Source organism: Nomascus leucogenys, chromosome 12 (genome assembly GCF_006542625.1).
Source record: "Nomascus leucogenys isolate Asia chromosome 12, Asia_NLE_v1, whole genome shotgun sequence".
In the NCBI taxonomy this organism is placed as follows: domain Eukaryota; kingdom Metazoa; phylum Chordata; class Mammalia; order Primates; family Hylobatidae; genus Nomascus; species Nomascus leucogenys.
In genome coordinates, this window is record NC_044392.1 from 58,339,931 (window position 1) to 58,363,432 (window position 23,502).

General features: G+C 44.5%; 1 protein-coding gene across 1 annotated transcript; it reads right to left on the reverse strand.

The window, feature by feature from the left end:
* Positions 1-406: 406 nt before the first annotated feature.
* Positions 407-22,702, reverse strand: TENT5C (terminal nucleotidyltransferase 5C). Its single transcript, XM_003268050.4, has 2 exons — positions 22,597-22,702; positions 407-5,933 (listed from the first exon to the last, which is right to left on the reverse strand). Exon 2 carries the CDS (start codon positions 5,904-5,906, stop codon positions 4,731-4,733), a length of 1,176 nt encoding a protein of 391 aa, XP_003268098.1. The 5' UTR covers positions 5,907-5,933; positions 22,597-22,702; the 3' UTR covers positions 407-4,730.
* Between the last annotated feature and the right edge of the window lie 800 nt (positions 22,703-23,502).

Below are 23,502 nucleotides of genomic sequence, written 5' to 3' on the forward strand. Positions count from 1 at the left end.
TACTTCTTTAAAAATGTGAGGAAACTACAGTAGTTGTACATGTATGGCTGAAGTTGTTTTCTTTGTTGTTGTTGAAGTGGGCTAGGAGCTAAGGGGACTGAATTAAACAAGGTGCCAGCAAAGGCAGACTGCAAGATTACACCTGCTGTGGGTATTAGCTGGAAGGCTGTGGTCAACAACCAAGCCTAGTTTAAGTTAGCTGGGCACCTTGAAAAAGAACCCAAATATTAAGGGATTTGTGGTCTCCAAGGTAACCACACAGCCCTCCCCCCGAAAAAAGCATCTGTCCTTCAGAGAAGCATCCAAGGCTGATGTTGACAGCTTCCTATTTCTATTCAATGTTTCCTAAAACCTAAAATTCATCATTGAGGAGAAACAAATCAATGAGCATAAATGACAAGTTTTATTTAAATTTTAAATATACCTTTATTTCTCAAACTCAAAGCTTTATCAAGTTCTAACATATTTTGCATTGACAAGTGATTTTATCTGCATCAAGTAAGGTTAGTGACCACTACGAAAGAGGAATCCCCAGACCTCCTAGACACCAAGAAATTAATATTTCAAAGGCTATATAAACATAGAACAAAAAGCTTTCAATTTAGTCTAATGGGTATCTATTTTTCATCTATATTAATTTGGAAATAAGTTGCTACCTTAGGAAAATTACATTTTTATCCATTAAAATAAAATACCAGATAGGTTGAGTTTTTTTAAAAACATCCACAGATCTGTATTTAGCTACTTCCTCTTTAGTAGATGGTCATCTCACCTTCCTATGCAAACACACACGAGAATTTGCACCAACTCTCACTAGCCCAGGCAAAACTCCAAGAATTTTATTTAGCTTACACTTCAATTATTTTTTTTTAAGTGATAGGTAAACAAGATTTAGGCACTTGAACACGCACACGCACGCGCGCACGCACACACACACACACACAGTCTTTTATTTCCTGATCTTCACCTTAGAGTTCTCCACAAATAATCCTGAAAAGCTGCCAGATCTTTAAAAATACCTCTCCTCAACACCGCCCCCCTGCCCCACGACTTGGTCCTCTGGTTTTAACTGGTTGAATTGGAATATATTCCGAAGTGAGCTGTGAAATTCTAGTCTCTGCAAGATTAAGGATGTGAATCTAACCTTGGAAACTGGATTCTTACAAAATCCACCCAGAAGGTTTTCCCTGACACAGAACCCTGGTCCGACACCCAGGAAGGAATGGCCCCTATGAGCGTCAGGGTCTCTTCTCACCATTGGATAACTACTTTGCTCTCTAAAAGAGGACATTCGAGCTAAGAATATAGCTGTATCCCAATACAAGGCACCAACGAGCACCAGAAAGTAAACTACAAAGGAGTTATTCCTAAAGTTAGGAAGTTGCTTTTGAGTGGCACCATTTCCCAAAGTCAACAAAGCAGTACTAGTTAAAATCCTAACGTACCATAAGGGTAAGGGGTTAGTGCAGAGGTGAAGCTGAAGAATTTCAGGGCTTTAGCAATTTGATTATTAATGTGTCACCACAAAACACAAGTTCATACACAGCTTGCTGTGACTCAAACCCCAGTGAAAATCAAACTGGAAAAAAACTGAAATGCCAAACTACATCTGTAGCATCTATCAGGAACTAAGCATCATCTTCCTTACCCAACTCACCCCATCTGCCAGGTCCCCCAGGTATGGGCCATGCCACATCCCATAGGCATCCCGTCAGGAACTCTGATTGGAAGGCATTAGTAATAGAGTTCAGTTTCAGCATTGAAATTATTGAATGAGGAATAGCGTGTTACTGCCAAGGTAAGATTTAAAGGGGAGACTAGAGCTCAAGGTCAAGCATCTAGTGCGTGCTATTCTGCCAATGTGAGAGGAAAAGGTACTGTCTTCATCTCACTGATGCTCAACCTGACTCCAAGCAGCAGGCTAGGAGAACAGGCTGCAGACATGCCGAAAGCATCAGAAAAAGAGTCAAATTAGAGTCCCTAAACAAATAAGAGACTGCTTAAATTTAGATTAGAACTTGCATGTGAACTTCAGTGCTCTCTGCTACTGCCAAGTTTCATGTTACTCAACACACACACATACACACACACATAAAATAGGAACCACTGGACTCAGTATAAGTTCAGGGTACCTGGTGCTTGTGTGAGCATTAGGAAAGGCAGGTTTCAGCTAGAATTTCCAGGGACCTGAAATTCAAGGCTACCTCACCTATTCCGAGGCTGGCAAAAGGCTCATAGAGCAAGTAGAGACATCACTAGCCCAGGGGTTGTGTTTTAAAAGTACAGCTTTGGTCAGCGCAGCTTTTAACCCTGATAGCTCTTGAACATGTCTGTTCTCAAACTACAAGAAGATCTGAGCTGACTAAAAAGGTCAGGTGAAGGGACTCCGAGACAACCATGGTGCAATGGTGGCAAAGACTGGGGACTGGGTCTTTCTCGCAACTTCTGTACCTCCTTCCATTCTCAGAAGAGGACTATTACCAGATAGGGGGGAAAAAACATAAGCAGAAAGAACCCCAAGGACAAACTGGAAATTTAATTCCTTGATGCAGATCTTATCTTCATCTGGTGCCTCATTACCCTGGGCCCCAAGCCTTCTAAGTAGAAGAAATACTGATTTCTGTTAGGCAAGTGCTTATGTTGGTGGCTTCATCACATTTCAAAGCTTTGGGTAAACACATCGGTCATTTTTGTGCAAACACATGCCATTTGACCACCGTGGCAGCTTTTTAAGGCCATGAATGACCAGATAGTTTTCAAAGTTGGGATCACTCTTCATTGGGGTTCACTCTTCATTGCCCCACTCTTAACACTGAAGCACCCTGGGTCCCCTCAATTAGAACCGGCCTTGACTCAAAGCCACTGAATTCAAATATAACTAAGGCTCACAGGGAAACAGGAGCTGATTACACTAAGAAGTGGCTTCTAGTCACCTAATGTAGCACAACACAGATACCAGCTAAGCCTTGAGTTTCAGTCATGGCTGATCCGCTTTTAAGAGGACCAAGATATCACATTCCAGAATAAACCAGAAAATATACTTTTAGAAAAAGGTAAACCACTCATTTTCTACTAAGCTCTTTTGCATTAGGATAACTTCATTGCTTAAAGCAAGGAGAAAACAATCACTCTGGGCTTTGGGTTTTCATAGCCAAAGGAAGGGAAAAAAAAAATCAGGAGCATAAATTTGATTAAATCACTTTAGAACCCAAGCTGGCTGGCAATATTGAGTGTCTCTGCCCTAAAGTGATGCTTTCTAAGGGATCCCACAAAACATTTCAAAACACATAATCTCATCTAAATCTACTGGAAAAAGCCACAGTAGCCTAGAACTCTCTCACCTACTAAGCTTTCTTTCGACTACAGATTAACACTGTTTTCCTTCTAAAGTGCAGAATATAAACAAGTCAAATCTACCAGAATAAGGAAGAGCATTCTCATTCACTCAATTCTTCCCAAATATACTGGAATGATTTCAAAGTGCCTTGGAAGCTCCAATGCACACAAGGCCAGACTTCATGCTAACCCCCAGCTTCCCCTTCACACAGAGCACGAAGACAGCAGGTTAGATTCTAAAGCAGTTCCACAGGTCACTCAGTTCTACTGAAATTCCTGAATTGAGTTGCTGTCAAACACACCTGGAGAAGGAAGTCACTATTTTTGAAAAAAAAAAAAAAAAACGAAAAGAACAAAAACAAAAAATAGCTAAAGTACTCCAGAAGAACAGCTGTGTCATACTTGGAATGTGACCAAAATGGGTTTCCAATTAAAACATGGGAAGACCCTCATGTCAGTTACCACAATGACTCTGGACTCAGCACAATCCTTAGTCTTAGGAAGAATAAAACAAAATTCAGCCATGAAAGAGCTGATGAGGAAAAAAGAAAAAAAAAAGGCAGGGAGCCATTTAATAAGAATTCTTTAAAGAAAAAAATGAACATTCATGTTTCCTATTTACAATTATCCCCTTCCACTACCACCACCACAATTCTAATTAAACATTATGTTCCACATTTTATTTTGTTTTCAAGTTACATTTCAAGAAAAGGTCATTTTTTTTTTTCTCAGCAATATCTCGCAATTCCTCAGGATAGTACAGCATGTAAACCATAAACCACTTTCAACCAGATCTCAATTCTCCAGCTATTGGCTTTGGTTTATTGATGAATGACATTCTCCGCTCCACTGACAGGGAATAAACATAAGCAATTTAGTCCCTTGAACAAAAATTAAGTCACAACAGCACCCTCATGTTTACCATTTTCTGCCTGACTAAAATTGGTACTAGAGATTATCAGCACAACTTTCAGTAACTGCTGAGAATCCTAAGTGAGGGCCAACGCAGCCTACCCAGGCTCAAGTGAGAAAACAAGTAGCTTAGCACTTCTCACGCGCTGCCCAAGTCCTCCCTATCTCAATTACTGCACAGAGCTCAATCCCCACGTGCTAATGTTTGGGATATGACATGTTAGTGTCTATCTTGGAAAGATGTGGATAGGTCATGCTTCCTGTAGCGTTTTCCAATGTGGCACTGTAATACGGGTCCTCTTAGGGTTGGCTCATGATACACTGTAGACCCATTCCAATGGGTACACAAAGAAAAAAAAAAAGCAGAATCAGAGCTGAGTTCCCCTTTAAAAGCCAAACACCTACATCTAGAAGGAGGCTCCCCTACCTGAGAGCTCTAGCCCTATTGGGGTTCCCACTGTGGAAACCCTCAGGTCTCAAGGTTAGTTACAGGGCAGCCAGGTAGGGTAAGGCTGGCTGTAGGTAACTGGAGGATGGGCAACGTAGTAGTTGCTGAAGTTGCCATCACTGACATAAGGAGCTGGCTGGTAGTAACAGGTGACATTGGTGGCATTGGGGATGATGTTTTGTTCCGCCAGCACACGCAAGGCCAGGAGGGAGATGAGGTTCAGGGTCTGCCTGCGTTCATGCCCCATGAGACACACGGTGCTCTCATTCACCACCCTGCGAAGGATCATGAGGTAGTCGTACTTGCTTCTCTCTTCTTCAGCAAAGTGGTTTTGAAGGTAAGTCTCCAGCTTCCTCTGCTGTTCAAGGATGTCCGGGAAGTCGATGAAGAACCTGGAGCACATGTAGCGCTCTAGAGTTTTGATTTCTTCCTGGTCCGTGGGCCTGAAGTCCCGCACAAGAAGGTTGCTGTACTTGAGAAGTCCCCCACCTCTGATTTCCTCTGGGTTCTTGGTGGCGATCAGTCTGTTCTGCAGATGGTCAAAAGCTTCCTCAAAGTCCCCGTACATGCTCTCCCCAATCACGGTGGGGTGGAAGTGCTCAGAGATGGGGTTATTGGAACAGTCATAGAAGAAAAGCAAAGAATCCAGGATGATTTGGAAAGAGTCCACACTGAACTCAAACTGACGCCGAATGGAGTCGACAAACTTCAGCTCCACGTTCTTCCCATTCTTGTTGGAGAGGGAGATCAGGCTCCAGCGGTCAGTATCCGTGCAAACCTTCACTAGCTTCTGCACATATGCCTCCTTCAGAGTGACTGGACTGATTTTGAGCTTGTTCACACCCTCTGGCAGGAAGTTCAGAAGGGAACACAGAACCACATCTCTAACCAGCTGAAATTCTGCCTCTGTTGGAAGAGCCACATGGAAGATTAGGTCCAGGTCTTTGCAGCCCAAGCCATTGTCTTTGACCAAAACGTGGCCAGCTGCAGAGCCATTCAGCCGGACGTCCTGCACTTTGATGCCTGCCTCCTCCAGCCGACTGCGGACGGTCTGGACGATGTCCTTCAGAGTTATCTCCAAGGTTGGAAAGTTGCCTCGTCCGTGGATAGGTACAACTTCAGTCAGGACCTCGTGCAGCCGGCTAACCTGATCCCAGTTGAGCACGCTGAAGGACATGCAGTCCCTGGTACAGCTGCTCTCCTCTGCCATCTTCAGGGGATGTTCTGGCTGGGGAAACTGAAAGTGAGGGGTGAGAAACAGAGTTAGGATTCACTTCTACATGGCAAAGCAGCTCGAGGAACTCACACTGTTTAATCTCTGAACATCTTCCTGTAAAATGGTGATAAATAGCACTTACTGCTCAGTGTTGCCGTGAGGACTCAATGAGTTAAATATGTAAAAAACAGTGACTCTGCAGAGAAGGACAAAAACACACAAACTCATTCTACATTACTTTAGATTACTTCACAGTTTTGTTTTGTTTTTTCTGGGTGATGGTGGAGTGTGCTGAAACGGAGTGTGTTTCAAATGTTCTGAAAACAGAATGTTAGCAAACCATATAGGAACACAATAGAATTAGTTACTTCTCCAGCTTTCTGGCTCCCTAACCACATCTTGACCTGGTTGACACCCAGGCTGAAGGTGTCTTATAGTGAAAAAGAGAAGAATGTCTACATTCTTCTAGGCTACAACATTCACACACAGAATATACAACACACACACACACACAGACACACACACACACACACGACTTCCTTCACTCCACAAGTAGATGGATTCTCAACTTTGGGCTACAATCTCACCAACAAGTGGGAGTCTAACCCCTTCTACTAGAATAAAGTATGCTCTCTTAGCAAAATTCCCATGTCCCTTTCATTTATAGGAGAAGTCTATCCTAACAAGTACTTGTCATCTAGGGTAGAACCAAGGAGTTGTTTTTATGACAAAATTTCTAGTCAACAAAAGGTTAGGTCACCTATGTAGTGGAACCACTCTTCCTGGCAAGGATGCCCGACACAGGACATAGCCAACTTCCCCCGGGCAGTGTGTGCCTTCAAGTGTACTTGGGAAAAAAATAGTACCTTAAAGCTACCCAAGGAGAATAAAGTTGGCAATAAGTACTAGGAGAAAAACACCACTTCATCTGCTAGGACCACAAAGCTTCCCAAGTAATTTTCAGCTACGTTATACTTATCAAAAAATAAAACACAATGGATCCCTGGAAATCCTAATATATAAAAACAAATACTCATGTATTAAAATGTCAAGGTGCCTGTAGAGCCACGAGTCGAATATTTGCTAGATGGATGTAAAACCCAGAATGAAGAGTCAAGGCGCTGTCCTCAGATTTCACTGTAAACAGTTTTCCCACCCCCTCCGCCTTTCTGACTTGCTAGACCCACACAAAACGCATCCCAGTGACTTCTGCAGTTTCATTGTTTGGAAGCTGCTGTGTTTGAATACGCATAGGCATGCATTCTCCTGGGGTTCCAACATGGATTTCTGGCCTTGCACCAGTGCCAGGGATCTCCTATGGTTGTTACTTGGTTGTCAGGGCATTGCTGGGCACATGGAGATGAGCTCTTCAGGCTCTCCCATCAAGAAGTAGGTGAAAATACGAGGTATCAATACAAGGCAGTGTGTGGTGTAGACAACTCCAGTGGTGGAAATAAAATGTAATATAAAAGTGGAAGAAAGGATGTCCCTGGTTGGGGTGAACAGGAAGGCCACAGAGTTCACTTATGGAGAGGGGACACAAGCCAACAGAAAGACAACATGAGCTCTTGGTTGGAGCCGAGAGGCAGAAAGCAGTGGGCTGAGTATGTGATCACAGCAGGCTCTGCAGGACCAATCCGGGGATGAGTGCTCTATTGCTCGCTACAGAGTACTCGTGGAGGGGAAGACAAAAGTGCCTCTGAACAGCGTTAAAAAGTCCTAAGCTATCTAGATCATCCTACAAAGCACTCCTAGGTTATGGATCCCAAGCAAAAATCTGTGATGAATAATGTTTACTGTGACTGGCATTTGGTTTCAAGGCAGATTTGGGATAGTAGAGTTCTCTTTTTTGCCATGCCCTTTAAACACTTAGCAGTTCTTTGTGGTCTCCCATGATTAGCACACAGTACATTTGTGTCCACTGTATGTGCCACACCAGTGGTCCCCAACCTTTTTGGTATCAGGGACCAGTTTTGTGGAAGATAATTTTTCCATGGACCAGGAAGGGGGGGATGACAGTTGCAGCATGAACGTGTTCCTGTTTCACCCTCAGATCATCAGGCATTAGAGTCTCATAAGGAGGGCACAACCTAGATCCCTCACATGCTCAGTTCACACTAGGGTTCATATTCCTAGGAGCATCTAATGTTCTGCTGATCTGACAGGAGGCAGAGCTCCGGTGGTAATGCTCGCTCACCTGCCACTCATCTCCTGCTGTGTTGCCCAGTTCCTAACAGGCCACGGACTGGTATTGGCCCGTGGTCTGGGGGGTGGGGAACCCTGAGCTACACAATTAAGTTCTAATAATTACAGAAAGTTACGGTGCTGGCTTTACTGTGTCCGGAGCTAGACTATGATTTGGTGGCATGGGTTTTATAGATTTCAGGTATGTTGGTCTACCTAAAGAAATACAACTCACTTGCTAGTGTGAATCACCTGTTGTGCTTTCAAAGCTCATCTTTATGACACAGGCATGAGAAGTCACATGGCAACCAGAAGCTGTAATGCAATCAGTACTTGAGATACAAGCAACAATTTTTTAAAAATCTCCAGCAAGAACCTCAATAATGTTATAGAGGAGAATAACTGTAGGAATACATTCTGACTCAAGTCTATTTTTAAGGAGTTGTTCAAAAAGACGTCACATAGGATGAAAGTCAGGACTACGCCTATGCTAGAACGGTGGTTCTGAACATAGAGGAGGGACATCTGAGACTAGTGATAGCCTGGAAGCTACGAGCCTTTTTTTGGTGGGGGGAAGTACACAGGGTTGAGAGTTTTCATATATTTTAAAGTATGTGAACTTCTAGTAGACTCAAAGTTAGAATTTGTTTTAGAATTTGTAAGGTTCATATGGCAGAAAGGTGAGGCAGGAGAGGCAGAAATAGCAAGAAAACATTGCGAAAAATAGGAATGATATGTACTAGCCTGTAACAGATATCACAAAACCACAATAATTGAAACAGCATGTTATTGGCCCAAAAAGACAAATCAATGGAACAAAATTTTTTAAATCTAGCAACAAAATCAGATATGTAAAGGGATTTAGTATATAATTAAAGGAGGCATTTCAGAATAGTAAGTAAAGTGAAGAAAAACATCTGGATGGTTATCTAAATTATCAAAAAGAAAAAAATATAAGGGACTCCCTATTTCATGCCAAACTAAGATCTAGATTGGACAGATCAAAGACTGAATGTAAAAGCATGAAACTCTAAGACTACTGAGGTGGAAATGCATTTATATATACTTACACAGAGTGGGTAGTTTTTTTTTTAATAAGTCACATAAAACCTAAAAGCCTCAAAAATTGCTATATTTGACTATATAATTCAAAAACACCATAAAGTCAGAAGGCAAAAGTAGGAAAAATATTTGTAACATTAGGCAAAGTACTCATTTCCTTAATGAATAAGGAGCTTCAACAAATCAGAAACACCAGAAGAACCCCAACAGAGAAGACACAAAGGACACAAACTATATCTCAAACACATATTACAGTCAACAACCTTACCTAAGAGACAGGCAGATTAAAACCTCAACATATCATTTTTATCCGTCAAATGGGCAAAGATCAGTAAGTCTGACATGTGGGAATCAGACACCCTCTAGTATACTGCTTGTGGGCTCTCTCCAGACACAAGACACTTAATTTTAAGGAGACATACTCTTTCACATAGGGATTCTACTTCTGGTTAGTCTACTTTGACTTATATCATTAGTATATTTGCAAGTATACACAAAATATTCATTGGAGATTTATAAAGCTGTACGTATTCACCAATAGAAGACAGTTAAATGATCTGATGTGTGTATAAAACAATAAAGAAACGCATGCAGTTGTTCCTACAGATTTGAGCATTCAGGGTTTGTTTTTGACAATTCAAGATAACAATTCAAGATGGCTGTTCTTTCTGTATGACTGTGAAATGCTCATCAAGACTCATTAATAGAAAAACAAGTTAATAGCAAAACTGTTAACAGCAAAACTGTTAAAGTCTATGCTTACATAAGCATATAAAGTCTCTGGAAACATACACAGGTAGTAGTTTTAGCCTGTACCAAATACTTCCTCTCATTTGGGGGAAGTAGATTCAAAGTTAGAAGAAGAAAACTTATTTTGTGCCCTTTGAATTTGGAATCGATATATGTATTAGTTGAAGAAAAATTAAAACCTTATGATCCATGTCCTAAAGCTTCTCCCTTAGGAGCCTTCTATTCACTTGCTGCCTTATTGAACTTCTTCAATCCCCTTTTTCCTTCCTACCCCTCCCCTCTACATTCCACATTCTGCATTTCCACAGCCATGTGACAAAATTAAATACACTTGGAAGCTTCTTCGCCAAGATGTAAACGCTGATCTCTACAGATAAGGGGATGAACAGAGGAAGAGAGACTTTTTTCCTCTAGAATGCCTTTCTATCAAGTTTCTACTCATATACTTTTTAATAGAAGATGCTCATTAAAAAAAACCTCAAACTCTCTAAATCATGCAAATCCATCTCCTCTCATCTCATTCTATGTTAACCAAAAGAAAATTTTTTTTTCAGTTTCACATAATTGCTATTTCTCATTTGAAACAAGTAGCTACCCTTGTGATACTGTTAAGTTGGTTACTGGCTACAGTTGCAAAAACTTTAACAAACGCTTTTTTCAGAAATACAATATGCCTGTGGTTAGCATCTTCCATGCCAACTTCTTCTCATACATATATGAACATTGGAGTTAAATTCTAGGGGAAAAAGTCCGTATAAAAGCACAGTGTGGGACATGACAAATGCCAAGTCCATGGTGTAGTTTTTCATTTTCTCAATTCACCATGATTTACACAGAGAGGAGTTTAAGCCACTGAAGGCACAAATTTAGGCTGAGTTCATACTAAGTGCTTAGCTCATTAGAAGAGCATAAAATAAGTCACTTGTGCCTATTAGAAAGGGATTCTTCATTGTCCCTCACTCATCCAAACAATTTCAAATACCAAAAGTACATTTTAAAGTTACTTAGACAAACATTGGTATTACTACAATAAATCCAAGTCATAGGCCCTCAGTGTTTAGGTAACACATCGGTGCTTAGTCCAACAGTTTTTAGTTTTAATTAACCACGTTAAATCAACACTGATATAATCCCCATATAAAAGAATCACGTGGAACACACATTCCCAATTCATGAAAGGCCCTGGTTAAAGGCAAATTCTAGTTAGTAGAATTAACAAAATAGAGAACAAATTAATTTGAAGCCTAGTAAATCCAAACTAAAGTGTTTCATTTCCCTTTTACTGTTTGAGAAACAGATTTCATTGTATTTGCACAGTAGAAATGGGGAGAGGTGGAAACCATAATTTGTTCCTGCAGATTTGAGAATTCAGGGTTTGTTTTTGACAATTCAAGATGACCGACTATCTCAGGTACTTTTGAACTCCCTTTTCTTTTATTATCTGACTGCAGTAAAGGTAGAATACATGCACTGAAGGAAAAAAAAAAAAAAGGTTTGCAGAGACAGCAGCAAAAGAAAGGAAAAGACAAACTAGGCCAGAAGGTTAAACCAAGGTCCCTGAGAAAAAGTTTGATGTCTAATCTAATCATTTCCCACTGCCCAGGACAGAGCTGCTCAATGCAGATTGGTCTGAAAACCTACGTTTGAGCACTAAAAAGAAAAAAAAAAAGCTATTTCTAGTCCTGCTTCATAGCTTATCTAGATCTCTGGACTAGCCAGTGAACTCCAGAAACACGATGAAAGCGTGAGGAACCCAAGGTGGGCGAGCGGGAGAGGCAGGTGCATGCGCTGGAGGGGAGGTAACTGAGCGTTTATAACATTTGCACGCCGTCAATTTGGTCAAAGCAACATTAATTCTTATTTTGTGCCTGGCATTAGACACAGAAACTGTCCACAAGGTTCTTAGTTGTGTGGAAACATACATCTATCAAGTTAAAGGACTGCATATATCTAAGTCTAGGTCTGTGATCTTTAACATGAAAGCTATGGAAGTGATTGTCCAGGAAAATTCTGAGGCTTGAACTGAGGCTCTCAGCTATTGAGGGCTCTCAGCAGTCCAGAGGCAACTAAGTGTTACCTTCTTCTGACCCTCCTGAGGGTTTATGAATACAAAAGAAAATCAAACACATTTCAGCATTCCTTTGGGGACAAATTGTCTTTCACTGTTTCTGGATGTTACCTCAAATGTGTGGTTCTTCCCAGTAAAACTTTCTAACCCAAGGTAAGAGCTGGAATCTTGGGCAATGGGCCAAGCCTGGTGACAGACTCCAAGAGAAGTGTGTTCACGGAACAAAGACACCTGTGGGCCCTGGCTCCTGGCCAACAGGGGACCCGTGCACCTGTGGCTCTTCCCACACATCTTCCACACAAACTTCTCCCCCGTGTACAAGAGGACACTTTAGACAAAAAGAGACCATTCCATTACATATGAAAACCTAGAGAATGTAAGCAGAAATAAAAGTGGTGGCAATACATTTCATACTATCCCATCCCACTTCTTCTCTTAACAAGAGTGAGTGACAACCACGACTCCAAGTCTATCTCTTATTTGCTTGTGAAATGAAGGGTGTAGAGGTGTGTGTCAAAGCAAATGAAATAGTACTTAGTATGAGTCACTTCACTTCAATTCCCATCTAATCCTCATAGGAACTCTAAGGAATCTACAACTATTCCTTTTTCACAAATTAAGTAATAAGGTTCAGAAAAGATTAAGCGAATTGACCCCAGGTCCTCAACTGCGAGACTAGTGTCTGGAAACTGCTGACTCCCTTCCACCAAGCTCAAGGTCTGCCATGGTGGATGGGAGGTGGACACAGAGTGACAAGCACATGTCACAACCCACACGTGCACTGGGATCACCAGTTCTCGTAGCCACTAAAGTGATCTTTTCTAAAACAGACGTTATTGGTCCTAACAAAAAAGGACACAGAAACCTTCTGTTCACTATGTAACTGTGAGACCTAATCTTTCCATTGCCCCGTCCCCACCATACACACCGTGGATAGCAAAAAGCTGGAGTCAGACTTTACTCTCTGCTTTTGTGCAGATTCCAGTTAAGCAAAAGATGCCAAGTGGCTTAGAGTTGCCCCCCCGCCACAGAGACACCAAGGAAGATAATATATTGCCACAGTGTGTGGGAAATCCCACTTCTCAGTGGGGGAGCACATCAATTGTTTCATAACATAAACATCTACTTCTGCCCACATCCTTTTCTCTGGCAGGTGGCTAATACATGCAGAGCCCTCCAAGGGCTCTTCATATGGCAGCAGCCACAGCCATGGCCAGGGGACACCAAATGTGACTAGATGTTTAGCCAGGTACCCTAATGAGCCACCAAACTCTTTTACAACATCACAAATAGGCAGCAAAACAGTCCTTTCAGGGCTCTATCTGGATCAGTCATTTGATTGCTATAACAGCCCCATAAAAGAGATACCATTCCTCCTACTCCCCCACTTACAGATGGGAAAACGGGAGAACAAAGAGGACGTGCAAATTGTAAACTGTCCAAGGATGCACTGCTGGTGAATAGCAGAAATGGAATTTAAGAGTCTTCCTAAAAGGTGGATAGCTTTGGTGGGGCCGGGAGCTTGAAGAAGAGCTGGTTGTGCTTAGATGGTCAGAGGAAGGAGATGGCAGTAAGTAGAAAGAAAAGGAAGGAAGGTATAAAGATTTTTTAAAAATAAGATGGTAGGAAAGAAGTTTGGCTAGACCACTAAGGCCACCCGAGTGAGGTAAGGCCAGATGGCAAATTCTGAAAGCAAGGGAGAAGCATTTAGAACTGAAGTATCTAACAATTGTCAGCATAGAAACTCCAGGCTGGAGCCACCAGAACCGAAGGTGATTAAGTGTAGAAATGCTCATCGTTATGCTACTGTTTGTTTTAAAGGAACAATGGCTGGGAGATGAAGGCCTAGGATCCTAACTTCCCAGGGAGCTCCAAGATGCTGGCTATGTTGCAGAACAGTGGTGATTTTAGGGAAACCAAGTCTAGGAGACAGAGAGAACCCAAGAGTGGAAGGTGCTGGACAGTCACCTTGCTGAACTAGTAATAAGAGGAAAAATTAATGGCACAGGAGGGAGATTATCAGGAATTGGCTGATCCTGATCCAGAAAACTAAGGCATGCTGCTTTGCTCATGGAATAAAGGAACAATTACTGAGACTGCTCTGGTGCCTGGGAGATCAGTGTTGATAGGCTGATGAAGCAACAGAACAGGACACTAGCTACCGTCAAGACGGCAACCTTCTCAGATCAAAGAAGCCAATAACCCAGCTGGAGCTACAGAGAAATCGTTGATAAATTTGCAGGCAGTGACCAGGACTTAAAGGGCCAGCCCAGGAAGGAGAGCTGGAACAAAACTGAAAGCAGGAAGTCTGGAACCTACACAGGACCTCATGAATGCTGAACCTGAGACTGGACACCGTCACTTCCCCCACTTGCATGTAGTTTGACCCTTGAGATTCTTTCACCCATAAGAAAAGAGCCAGGCACTTCGAATGACCATGGACCTTGGTCATTTTGCTTGGCATGTGCAGCAGCAGATAACTGGGCAGAAAGGAGAAAAACCAGGGTCAACATGGATATGGCCTTCTCAAAAAAATCCTCCTCCCTTACTCCTTGAATTCCTTGGGGGATGAAGGCCAAAAGTTATCTAGGAAGGGTTTGGAGGCAGTCTAAGGAAGCCTTTTGTCTGCCAGCTCCTCCCTAGGGCCAGACCCCCCACATAGGGAGGGGGCCACGTTCTGGAGACTCCTCCACAGCCACAAACACCTAAAAGTTACAGATAACAGACACTCGAGTGTTTCATGTACATGGAATAGCAGCTTAGATTATGAATGGCCTGAAGCAGTAAAACCAGATAACATAATGCTTTACTTTTTAAAAGGCCAATAAAATATATCCTATGCTCACTATTTTTCCAAGATGTTATTTTTACAGTTGCCCACTTAAATGCCCGCAACACATTCTACCTGAGTTCAAAGAAGTAACTGCCCCAGGCCACAAAGCTGTGCCCACAGAAAACATTTCTAAGTCAGTGACACAACAAACCCCACAGTTGGTCTTTCCTCACTCTCAGCTCCACTGCATTCAGCCAGCGTCTCATTCTATTTTCTTAAGGTTATTATCATCCTCCAGCCATTTACCAATGATGTTTATTAGAGTCAAAAAATTTGGTTAGATTCCCACATGAGCTGTGGAAAGCAGCCCTGGACTGAAACTCAGGCAGGCCACAGAACCAGGCTGTGATCTTGGCTGTTCAAGGGGCCTCCATGAATTCTCACTTCCCACTAAGAAGTTAGAAGCCAACACACAGTCTGAATGGTTATCACTGGGCTCCGTCCACAGACACCCACCAATGACAACTCCAAACAGAAAGCTCTTTCCCACCTTTGAAAATATGATGCTTAGGCAAGTGTGGGTGGAGAGATAATGCTGGAAGAACTAATGCTGTGGCTGCAAAACAGCAAACAGAATCAAAACACTGGCCTAGATATTACAACAGGGATGCCACACAAGTTCCAGTGTTGAAAGGAATACTCTGACGTGGTTGCAAATGGAAATATTAACAAGGTCAGGACACAGACATCTTTAGATGGAAGCAGGGCATAAAAGCCTTGATTTTTTTCCAAGGTGTCAGCATTAAGTGCTACACACACAACTTGAAATGGAAATAATCCTTGTTGCTACTTGGTAACCACCTTCCCACCATCAACTGCTTCTTTCTAAATCAGAGGTGTTACTGGTCTGAATTCATTTAAAGAGCTCCCCAAAGAGAGCCTGCCTTTCTGTTTTAGAGATTGCCTAGACTGAGAAAAATGAGATGATTCCTAAGGAGGAGACTGCTTACTGTAAGAATGACTCAGTTTACACGTAATCCACAGGGTTTAAGAGCTGACAGCCTCCGGGTTTCATCAAAGGCTGCTTCCACAGGCTACTTAACCATCTAACTCTCCAGCCTACGGCTTTAAACAGTTGTCCAAAAGGAAGACCTCAGTCAGCTGAAAGTCCTGTCTAATCACTAGCAGCTTCCCTGCCCAGGCCTTATCAGGAAAGGGACAAGCAACTCTTAGTTCCTCAAATGCCACCCTTATCATACGTTAGACCATAAACACACCCCATTCACAAGTGTCTAAGTGTGATCTGACCTCCATTTCAGAGCAGATGCTAATTACGTGCATAGTTCCATCTAGGTTTTTGTTTTGCATGGATCCTTCCCTTAGGAGTTGGCATTCAAGTTGCGGGTTCCGGGCCTCCAGGTACTGCGCACAGCAGCAGCTCATGTTTAGCATTCATCAATTAATGTGCTGTCACTAGACAGCTCGAACACCTTTGACTTGAATGTTACTTCCTCTTGCAATTTCACTCAAATTTTAATTGTTGATAAAACTTAATTGTTGATAAACTGAGTCCTGGTCCCCTGCCAGTCTCAGAAGATTTTATCAGCAGTTCCTCGAAATTCTATTGCCTTATTATTATTCTCTAAGAAACTATAAAAAAAAAAAACAAAAAGAATGAGCACTGGGCTAGGAATCCAACACCACGTGTTTTAGTGTCAAGTCTGACGCACGGTGTGAATGATTGTCAGTAAGTTGGCCATAACTGACTTTCCTTTCACTCTTTCAAAAATGTGCACGCCTACTATGTTTCGAGCACTGCTCCAGGAGCTTGTGATGCACGGGAAGAAAGAGGTAAAGATCCCTGGCCCTGTGGAGCTTATATCCTGCTTCATACTCTCCTTCCATAACTTTGGGTTAACTCTTGCCTCCCACACATGCAGAATCAGAACTTGAGAGTGAAACATTTTTGCTGATGGTCTAGACTTGTGCTGCCCAATACAGTAGGCACCACTGTAAGTGCAAAAACACATACTGGATATCAAGGTCTCAGTATGATAAAAGGAATGTAAACTATCTCATTTAGATTTTTTATATTGATTACATACTGAAATGATTAAATTTGATATGGTAGATTAAATACACTTATTAAAATGAATTTCACTTTTTTTGATACAGGGTCTCACCCTATTGCCAAGGCTGGAGTGCCGTGGTTCAATCACAGCTCACTGCAGCCTTGACTTCCTGGGCTCAAGCAATTCTCCTTACTCAGCCTCCTGAGTAGCCAGTACCACAGGCACGTGCCACCACACCCAGCTAATTTTTTAAAAAATTGTTTTTATACAGATGGGGTCTTGCTGTGTCATACAGGCTGGTCTGGAACTCCTGGACTCAAGGGATCCTCCTGTCTCAGCCTCCCAAAGTCCTGAGGTTATAGGTGTGAGTCACTGCCCCTGGCCAAATTTCACCTACTTCTACTCTTTAATGGGACTACTAGGAAGTTAATCGTGTCTCTCATATTTTTACTGGAAAGCACTGATCTAATTTATTGTCCTTATTATAATGAAGAAGCTGAAGGCTGAAGAGGTAAAGGATCTGCCAGGACCAGAGCCCAGGTCTCCCCACAGCTTAAGTCAGCCTCAGAAGCAGAGGAGGTAAAAAGATGACAAACAGCCTGGGCACAGGAGATAGCAGCGGTGCTAGCTCTAGCTGAGCAGCTGTGAGCAAGCCTCTAGACACATATCAGGCACTTGATGAGTGTACACGTCATCTCTGCTTCTGGATCAGTCCTCTTTCTGCTACTGCCGTGCTGCAGTTGTTCCATAGGAATGGCAATTGAAACTGCCCAAGTCCATATAGCACTGGCTAGCTGTGGAGATCCTAATGCCCATCTCTAACTACGACGAGCAGAGGGCAACGATGGACAAAGTGTGTTTGGGGATCAGGGGCAGGCAGCCAGGAAAGGTGGAGGGTTACCTCTTCTACCTTCATAAGGGCTAAACAAGTTGAGAGACCTTATGGCAACGTAAGAGGGTGTGGGCAGTTCCAGGTTCATGGATAATTTTCTTCTCAAAATGTTTTGATAGGAGGCTAAGCATGGTAACAGTATGGGACTTCGTGCTTATCCAATCAAAGATAAAAATTTAAGAACTAGAAAAGAAGGTAGAAGGAAGAACTGTAAGAAGGTATTGGCCGGGCATGGTGGCTCACACCTGTAATCCCAGCACTTTGAGAGGCTGAGGCAGGCAGATCACGAGGTCAAGAGACCAAGACCATCATGGCCAACATGGTGAAACCCCATCTCTACTAAAAATACAAAAAATTAGCTGGGTGTGGTGGCATGCACCTGTAGTCCCAGCTATTCAGGAGGCTGAGGCAGGAGGATCGCTGGAACCCACAAGGTGGAGGTTGCAGTGAGCAGAGATCGTGCTACTGCACTCCAGCCTGGCGACAGAGTAAGACTCTGTCTCAAAAGAACAACAACAACAACAAAGTATTAATGAAGCGAGGTGTGAAATGAGCGGGTCTTCAGATGGGATAAGGTCAGTCAGAAGCCTGTGGGAAGGGCCTGAAGCTGGATTCAAAGTTTGGTGAGAAAGGAGTATCATTCCTTTGTGCAGATATGAGTATCTGTTCTGTGAGGCAAAGAAGGGCAGTTAGGGAGACTCTGACATGCGTGGGGGGAGGGGGGGGTCAAGAGTAAAGAGTCAGAAAGGCACGGTCTTGAAGAGGAGGCTCAGCTTCCAGAGGTGCAGGCAGTCCCTGTGCACTTGGATGGAGTTCCAAATGCACTGACTATAGAACTAGCCAGAGGCAGGGGAGGCAGACTCACTTACTGCCCTCATCAAGTTGCTGTCTCCGGGCCCCTAAACCAGGTCAGTGATGACAGTGGGAAACAATAAAAAAGAGAAAGAATCAGCAGAACTAGCAACTGAGTGAACAGAGAGAGAGAAAAGGCTGAGTGAGCCATGTGAGGCTGGTGTCAGGGAGGGCGGGAAGGATGGGAAGTGCTTAAGGGAGTGGGTCTGGAGCTCAGCTTGAGGAGTTTCAGCTGTTGGTCAATTAGCTAGTCACTGCCCCTCAGCTCCAAACCTATACCCCTGTGGCCTCTACTTAAAAGAGGACTCAGCCATTGGCCTGCCTGCCTCGGTCCACCAGGAGAACACCCACTTCAAGTACGCCTCCCTCTTTGCAAGCCGCCAACCGAACATGTATCCAAATGACAGAACACCTTCTGTGTGCCAGGCCAGCTCTATAAGCAGGCACTGGGGAGTCAGCCCTGAGCACAGATCCCGCTTTCCGGAGCTCATATGCCAGTGGCTGAAACTAATGAGAGAAATCGGAGTGCCTCGACTGCATGATAAAGCCAGCCCAGCTCCTCTCGCATCCAGAGCTCTTCCAGAGGCATTTCCAAACACCATTGCCTTGGCGTCCTCAGCACCTGGCACTAACTACTGCCTAGGAAGCACTTAACTACTTACTGACTCAATCATGGTTATCCAAGAAATAAACAACACTCCATGCAGTTTTGTGACCAAGACTCCAAGACTTTAGTCTCAAGCTCCGAGACTAAAAAACATCCTACATGCAGAGAGTTGCTTAACATCAGCAATTTTTTTTTCATATTTTGTTTTCTGTTGTTCCAAGAAGTTTTCAAGCAGTTCTAGAACAGACTGTAGAAGCCAGCTGTACAAAATCTATTAATTCTAAACAATTCTTAAGGCTTCCTTACCTAGTTGAGCTATATAAAGATGCTTCCTCTAAACTATTTGAATTCCAAATGTAAGCTTCTTTATGAGGCCTGCAATGAAAGCGTAAAAACGTTTGAGAGATCTTATGGCCTGAAAACATCACAAGAAATCAGCAGTACTAATGTACCCAAGCAGCTTTAAACACATGAACATTTCTTTAAACACAGAGGTGTCTGCTTCATTCTAATACAACGTATGCCAATTTAATGTACTATAGTCAAAACACCAAGATGGCAGGAAGCATTTTCCTACAGTGCCTTGTTTACCTCAATGACAACACAAAAAGCAACAGACCTTATCTAACCCAAGTAATGTTTTATTCCAAGTAGCCTCACATTCCACATTACTCCTTAACTCCTAAACACACACATGCACACAAAATGGCAGATTACACCCAGAGACAGGTGTGAAACCAAGAAACCCCAAAACATAAGTTTAGCTTAACTCATGAAACCACTTTTGGGCCTCCACGACTTCTCTCAGTAATGAAAAAAAAAAAAGGTTCAACTCATCCACCGAGAACCTTTGGGTTGCCATTTTTTTAGTAGGTAACTCCATGAACACAACATCGATCAGAGACAAAAGATGAAGACAAGGTCCTATGTACTTGAGCAGTAAAAACAACAAAAACAGTTTTTTAAATGAAGTTTTTAAATTTTCTATCAAATGTGTCTGGTTAATGGTACTGTGAAAACAAGAGCACTACCGTCCACTTTTAAGTTATCTTTACTGCTGCGCTGTTCCTTGGACTTTCAGAAATATGAGGAATTCTGTTCTCTGACCGGCAGTGCAAGATGTGCATGATCTGCCCTGGCCTTGAACACAGGGGAATGTGGGCTGAATGTGTGCACTATGGGGAGATACAGCCGAGTGGGGACGGGCCTCTGGAACTCGGGAGATTTCAGTGGCTACTTGTGCTCACAGTAGAACAGAAGAAACCAGGTAGAGATAGCCACAGGTGCACAACTAAGTCATGCTCACTCTGACAAGCAGGCCAAGAGCCAAATCCTTTCCTTCAGAGTTACATGAATTTAATCCCTGGATACAAGGTAGGTATTGGGGAAAAAACAGCATAAGAAATATGGCTGTTAATTCTATGTGCTCACTAAAGTTGCTTATGAAATTAGGGACCTTTGTTTTGGTAACAATTTAGAGGCCTCCTGGCAGAGTTTTTTTTTTTTTTAACTTTGTTATGGGAGCCCCCCACCCCCCAAATAGCTACCTGAACAATTATATACAATATACCAAAATCTTCCTAAAAACTCTTTATTGAGAATATATGTACTCTAAAGCTATGGGTATACCTTAAGAGAAAAAGTTTGTTATCTGAAATAAACTAAGCTTGACTCCAGAGATCATTTTCCATCTTCAAAAACAAGAATGCCAAAGGACAGAACCCCTGCAGCCCAGCTCAGAGGTTTCCCTAAAAGCCCAGAGAAAAGTCAGCATTCTTTACTCCCCATCCCCCTCCCTTTTCCACTGCAGGGCCTAACGTGGCTGGTCTCACACCCTCAATAATACCCTTGGGGATTTAAGACAGTAAAATTCTGGGTAAGCTCTCCTACCACTCTTGCGGCTGCCCAATTTACTTCCTGGCTCACTTCCTTGCCAAGTTACTCACGTTGAAAGGTTGCTGTCGCCAACAACGGTCACCCTCTTTCCTGCATGCAGAGGGCAGCTGAGCCAGCCAGAAGTGTACTTTGGGAGGATCGAATCACCCTAACTTTATTTCCTGGGCTGGTTCAGTCTCCTAACTCACCTACAAAGTAACCTGAAGACCAAGTTGTCGCAATACAAATAATTATGCACATAGTATTTATAAAAGCTCTCTTACTGTAAGTGCATTTTAAGCACTTCACTTGTATGCACTTTATATCTCCGTAAGAAAGCAAAAATGTTAAAAAGGAAGCAGGCCCCTACTTAATTAAGCCAGGGAACTGGTTAGAGCCCTACAAAAGCCTACCTACGGACAAAAAAGGGCGAAGGGGAAGGGAGCTGACACTATCCCTCCCGCAGGGTCCAGCCCTAATAGTGGGTTCTCCAGAAGCTCGCCAGGCATTCATTTCTCCAGGGGAGCGCCCGTACTTGGAGGTAGCGCTGCTTGGTTTTCTCGCCCGCCAGCGTTGAGTTCAGGTGTGCAGGCTACCAACCTGTATTCTTCAGGTAAGTCACCCTCCGACTCGCCTCCCACCCTGCTCCCTCCTGCCTCGCGACCAGTGCGAAGGGAGTCCCCGAACTGCGACACCTCCCGGGGCAGCCGCACCGCTATCCGTCCGAGTCGACCCACTTGCCGTGGCTTTTCACCTACGCAGTAAAGCAAGTTTCATTTTCAAAAGGGGAGGAAGCAGGTTTCACAGACACCGCATTCCCGAGAAGTTTCTGAGAGACGCGCAGCGCACAAGTCACTGGCTTGGATCCCTTTGCTGCTCATGGTGTCCACAGTCGGATGTGAGCGCATTAAACTTAAGGATCTCCGCCCTTCTCCTTAAAACTCAGGTCTTGGCAATGAGCCTAGGAAGCGCCCCTCCCCAACCAGATCCAAGCCCCGGACCGCTGCGTCTCCAGCTGCGCCTAGTGAAACCGCCGAATTCGAATTCGCACTCGGCGGGCCGGCGAAGGTGTGCGCGCCCGCGGGAGCGCCGGGGCGAGCCCGAGGGACTGCAAGCCAGGAAGGGAGGCAGGGGCGACGGGGGGCGCCGTCTGATCCAGGTAGGAGCGGAGGCGCCGATCACACACTCTTCGGACGCCCTGCCAGCGCCCGGCCAGGGCGCAGCCTGCAGGACTCGCGGAGCAGGAACTCGCTGGAGTTTGCCAAGCCCCAGGTCTCTGGAAAGTTGTAGCTCCCTTTCGGAGCGTCTCTTCTGGCTCTCTGGGACGGGTGTGTCAGGGGCGGGGGTCCTCGAGGGAGCAGGAGTGGAAAGGAGCACCGGGTCTCGGCACCTGTCCGCAGCTCCCCTGGGGTCCGCCTGCCCCCTACCAGGCTGGGCAAAGACCTGAGCACCGCTTAGTGGGGGCGGACCCCCGCCAGGGCAGAGCTCGCGGCTCACTGGGGCTGCTGCCGCATCCCCCCATCTTTAGAGGAGGGGGTCGTGGACTCACCTGGGCGATGGAAGAGGAGGCGACAGAGGCAGGTCCTTGGCGTGGGAAGGCCCCAGCAGGAGCGGCGCGACCTCTACAGCCCCCCGGCAGCGGCACCTACTGAGCCGCCTCGCCGCCGCCCCCTCCGTTCTTATACGGCGAGACCACGCCCCCGTCCCCGCCCCTGAGCCGCCCTCCCTGGGGAGCCAGGGGCGGGGCGGGGCGGTGCCAGTCCCCTCGGAACCCTTCCGCCCGGCCCTGACGGCAGGGGCGGGGCGAAGGCTGCCCTCTGATTGGCTCCTCGGGTGAATGGTTGCCAAGAGACGAGTAAATCCTCAGCGGCGGGAAGGGGCGGGGGTGCACAGGGAGGCAGCACTGCGCAAGCGCAACAGAGGGGGGCTCCGTCGACACCTCCTCAACTTCGGAGTTAGTGGGACACCTTTCTTTTTGCTTAGTACACTTTTCTGCTATTCCTGCCGCATAACTCTCTCTTCCCCAGGCTTTTCCCATCTCCGTCCTGTTCTCTCGCCGGCCGGTTTTTCTTCCGCCTCTCTGGGGATTTTCGCGTTGGTTCTCCCTGCCCCCAGGAGTAAGGCGGGTAACGCCCACGCCTACCTTGGTGTGTGTTTTTGAAGTCGGAAAAAACTTAATGGTTTCCGGGCCCTGGGCACCTTTCTGATTCCCCAAGCAAACTGGCTGGAGGTGAAGGCGTGGTCTTCGGGGAGAGAGCGCCGGCGGCTCTCTGGCCCCGGGGACCACCTGTGTGCAGTTAGTGGGACGAAGGGCCTCGGGGAGTATATCGCCAACGTCGGCAGCCGCAGCCGCTTCGGCCCCACTCGGAATGCCATAGCACTTGGTCCAGTGTGTTATATAACATGCAGGCAGGGCTTGGACACCATCCATTCATTCCATAGCAAGTGGTTTACA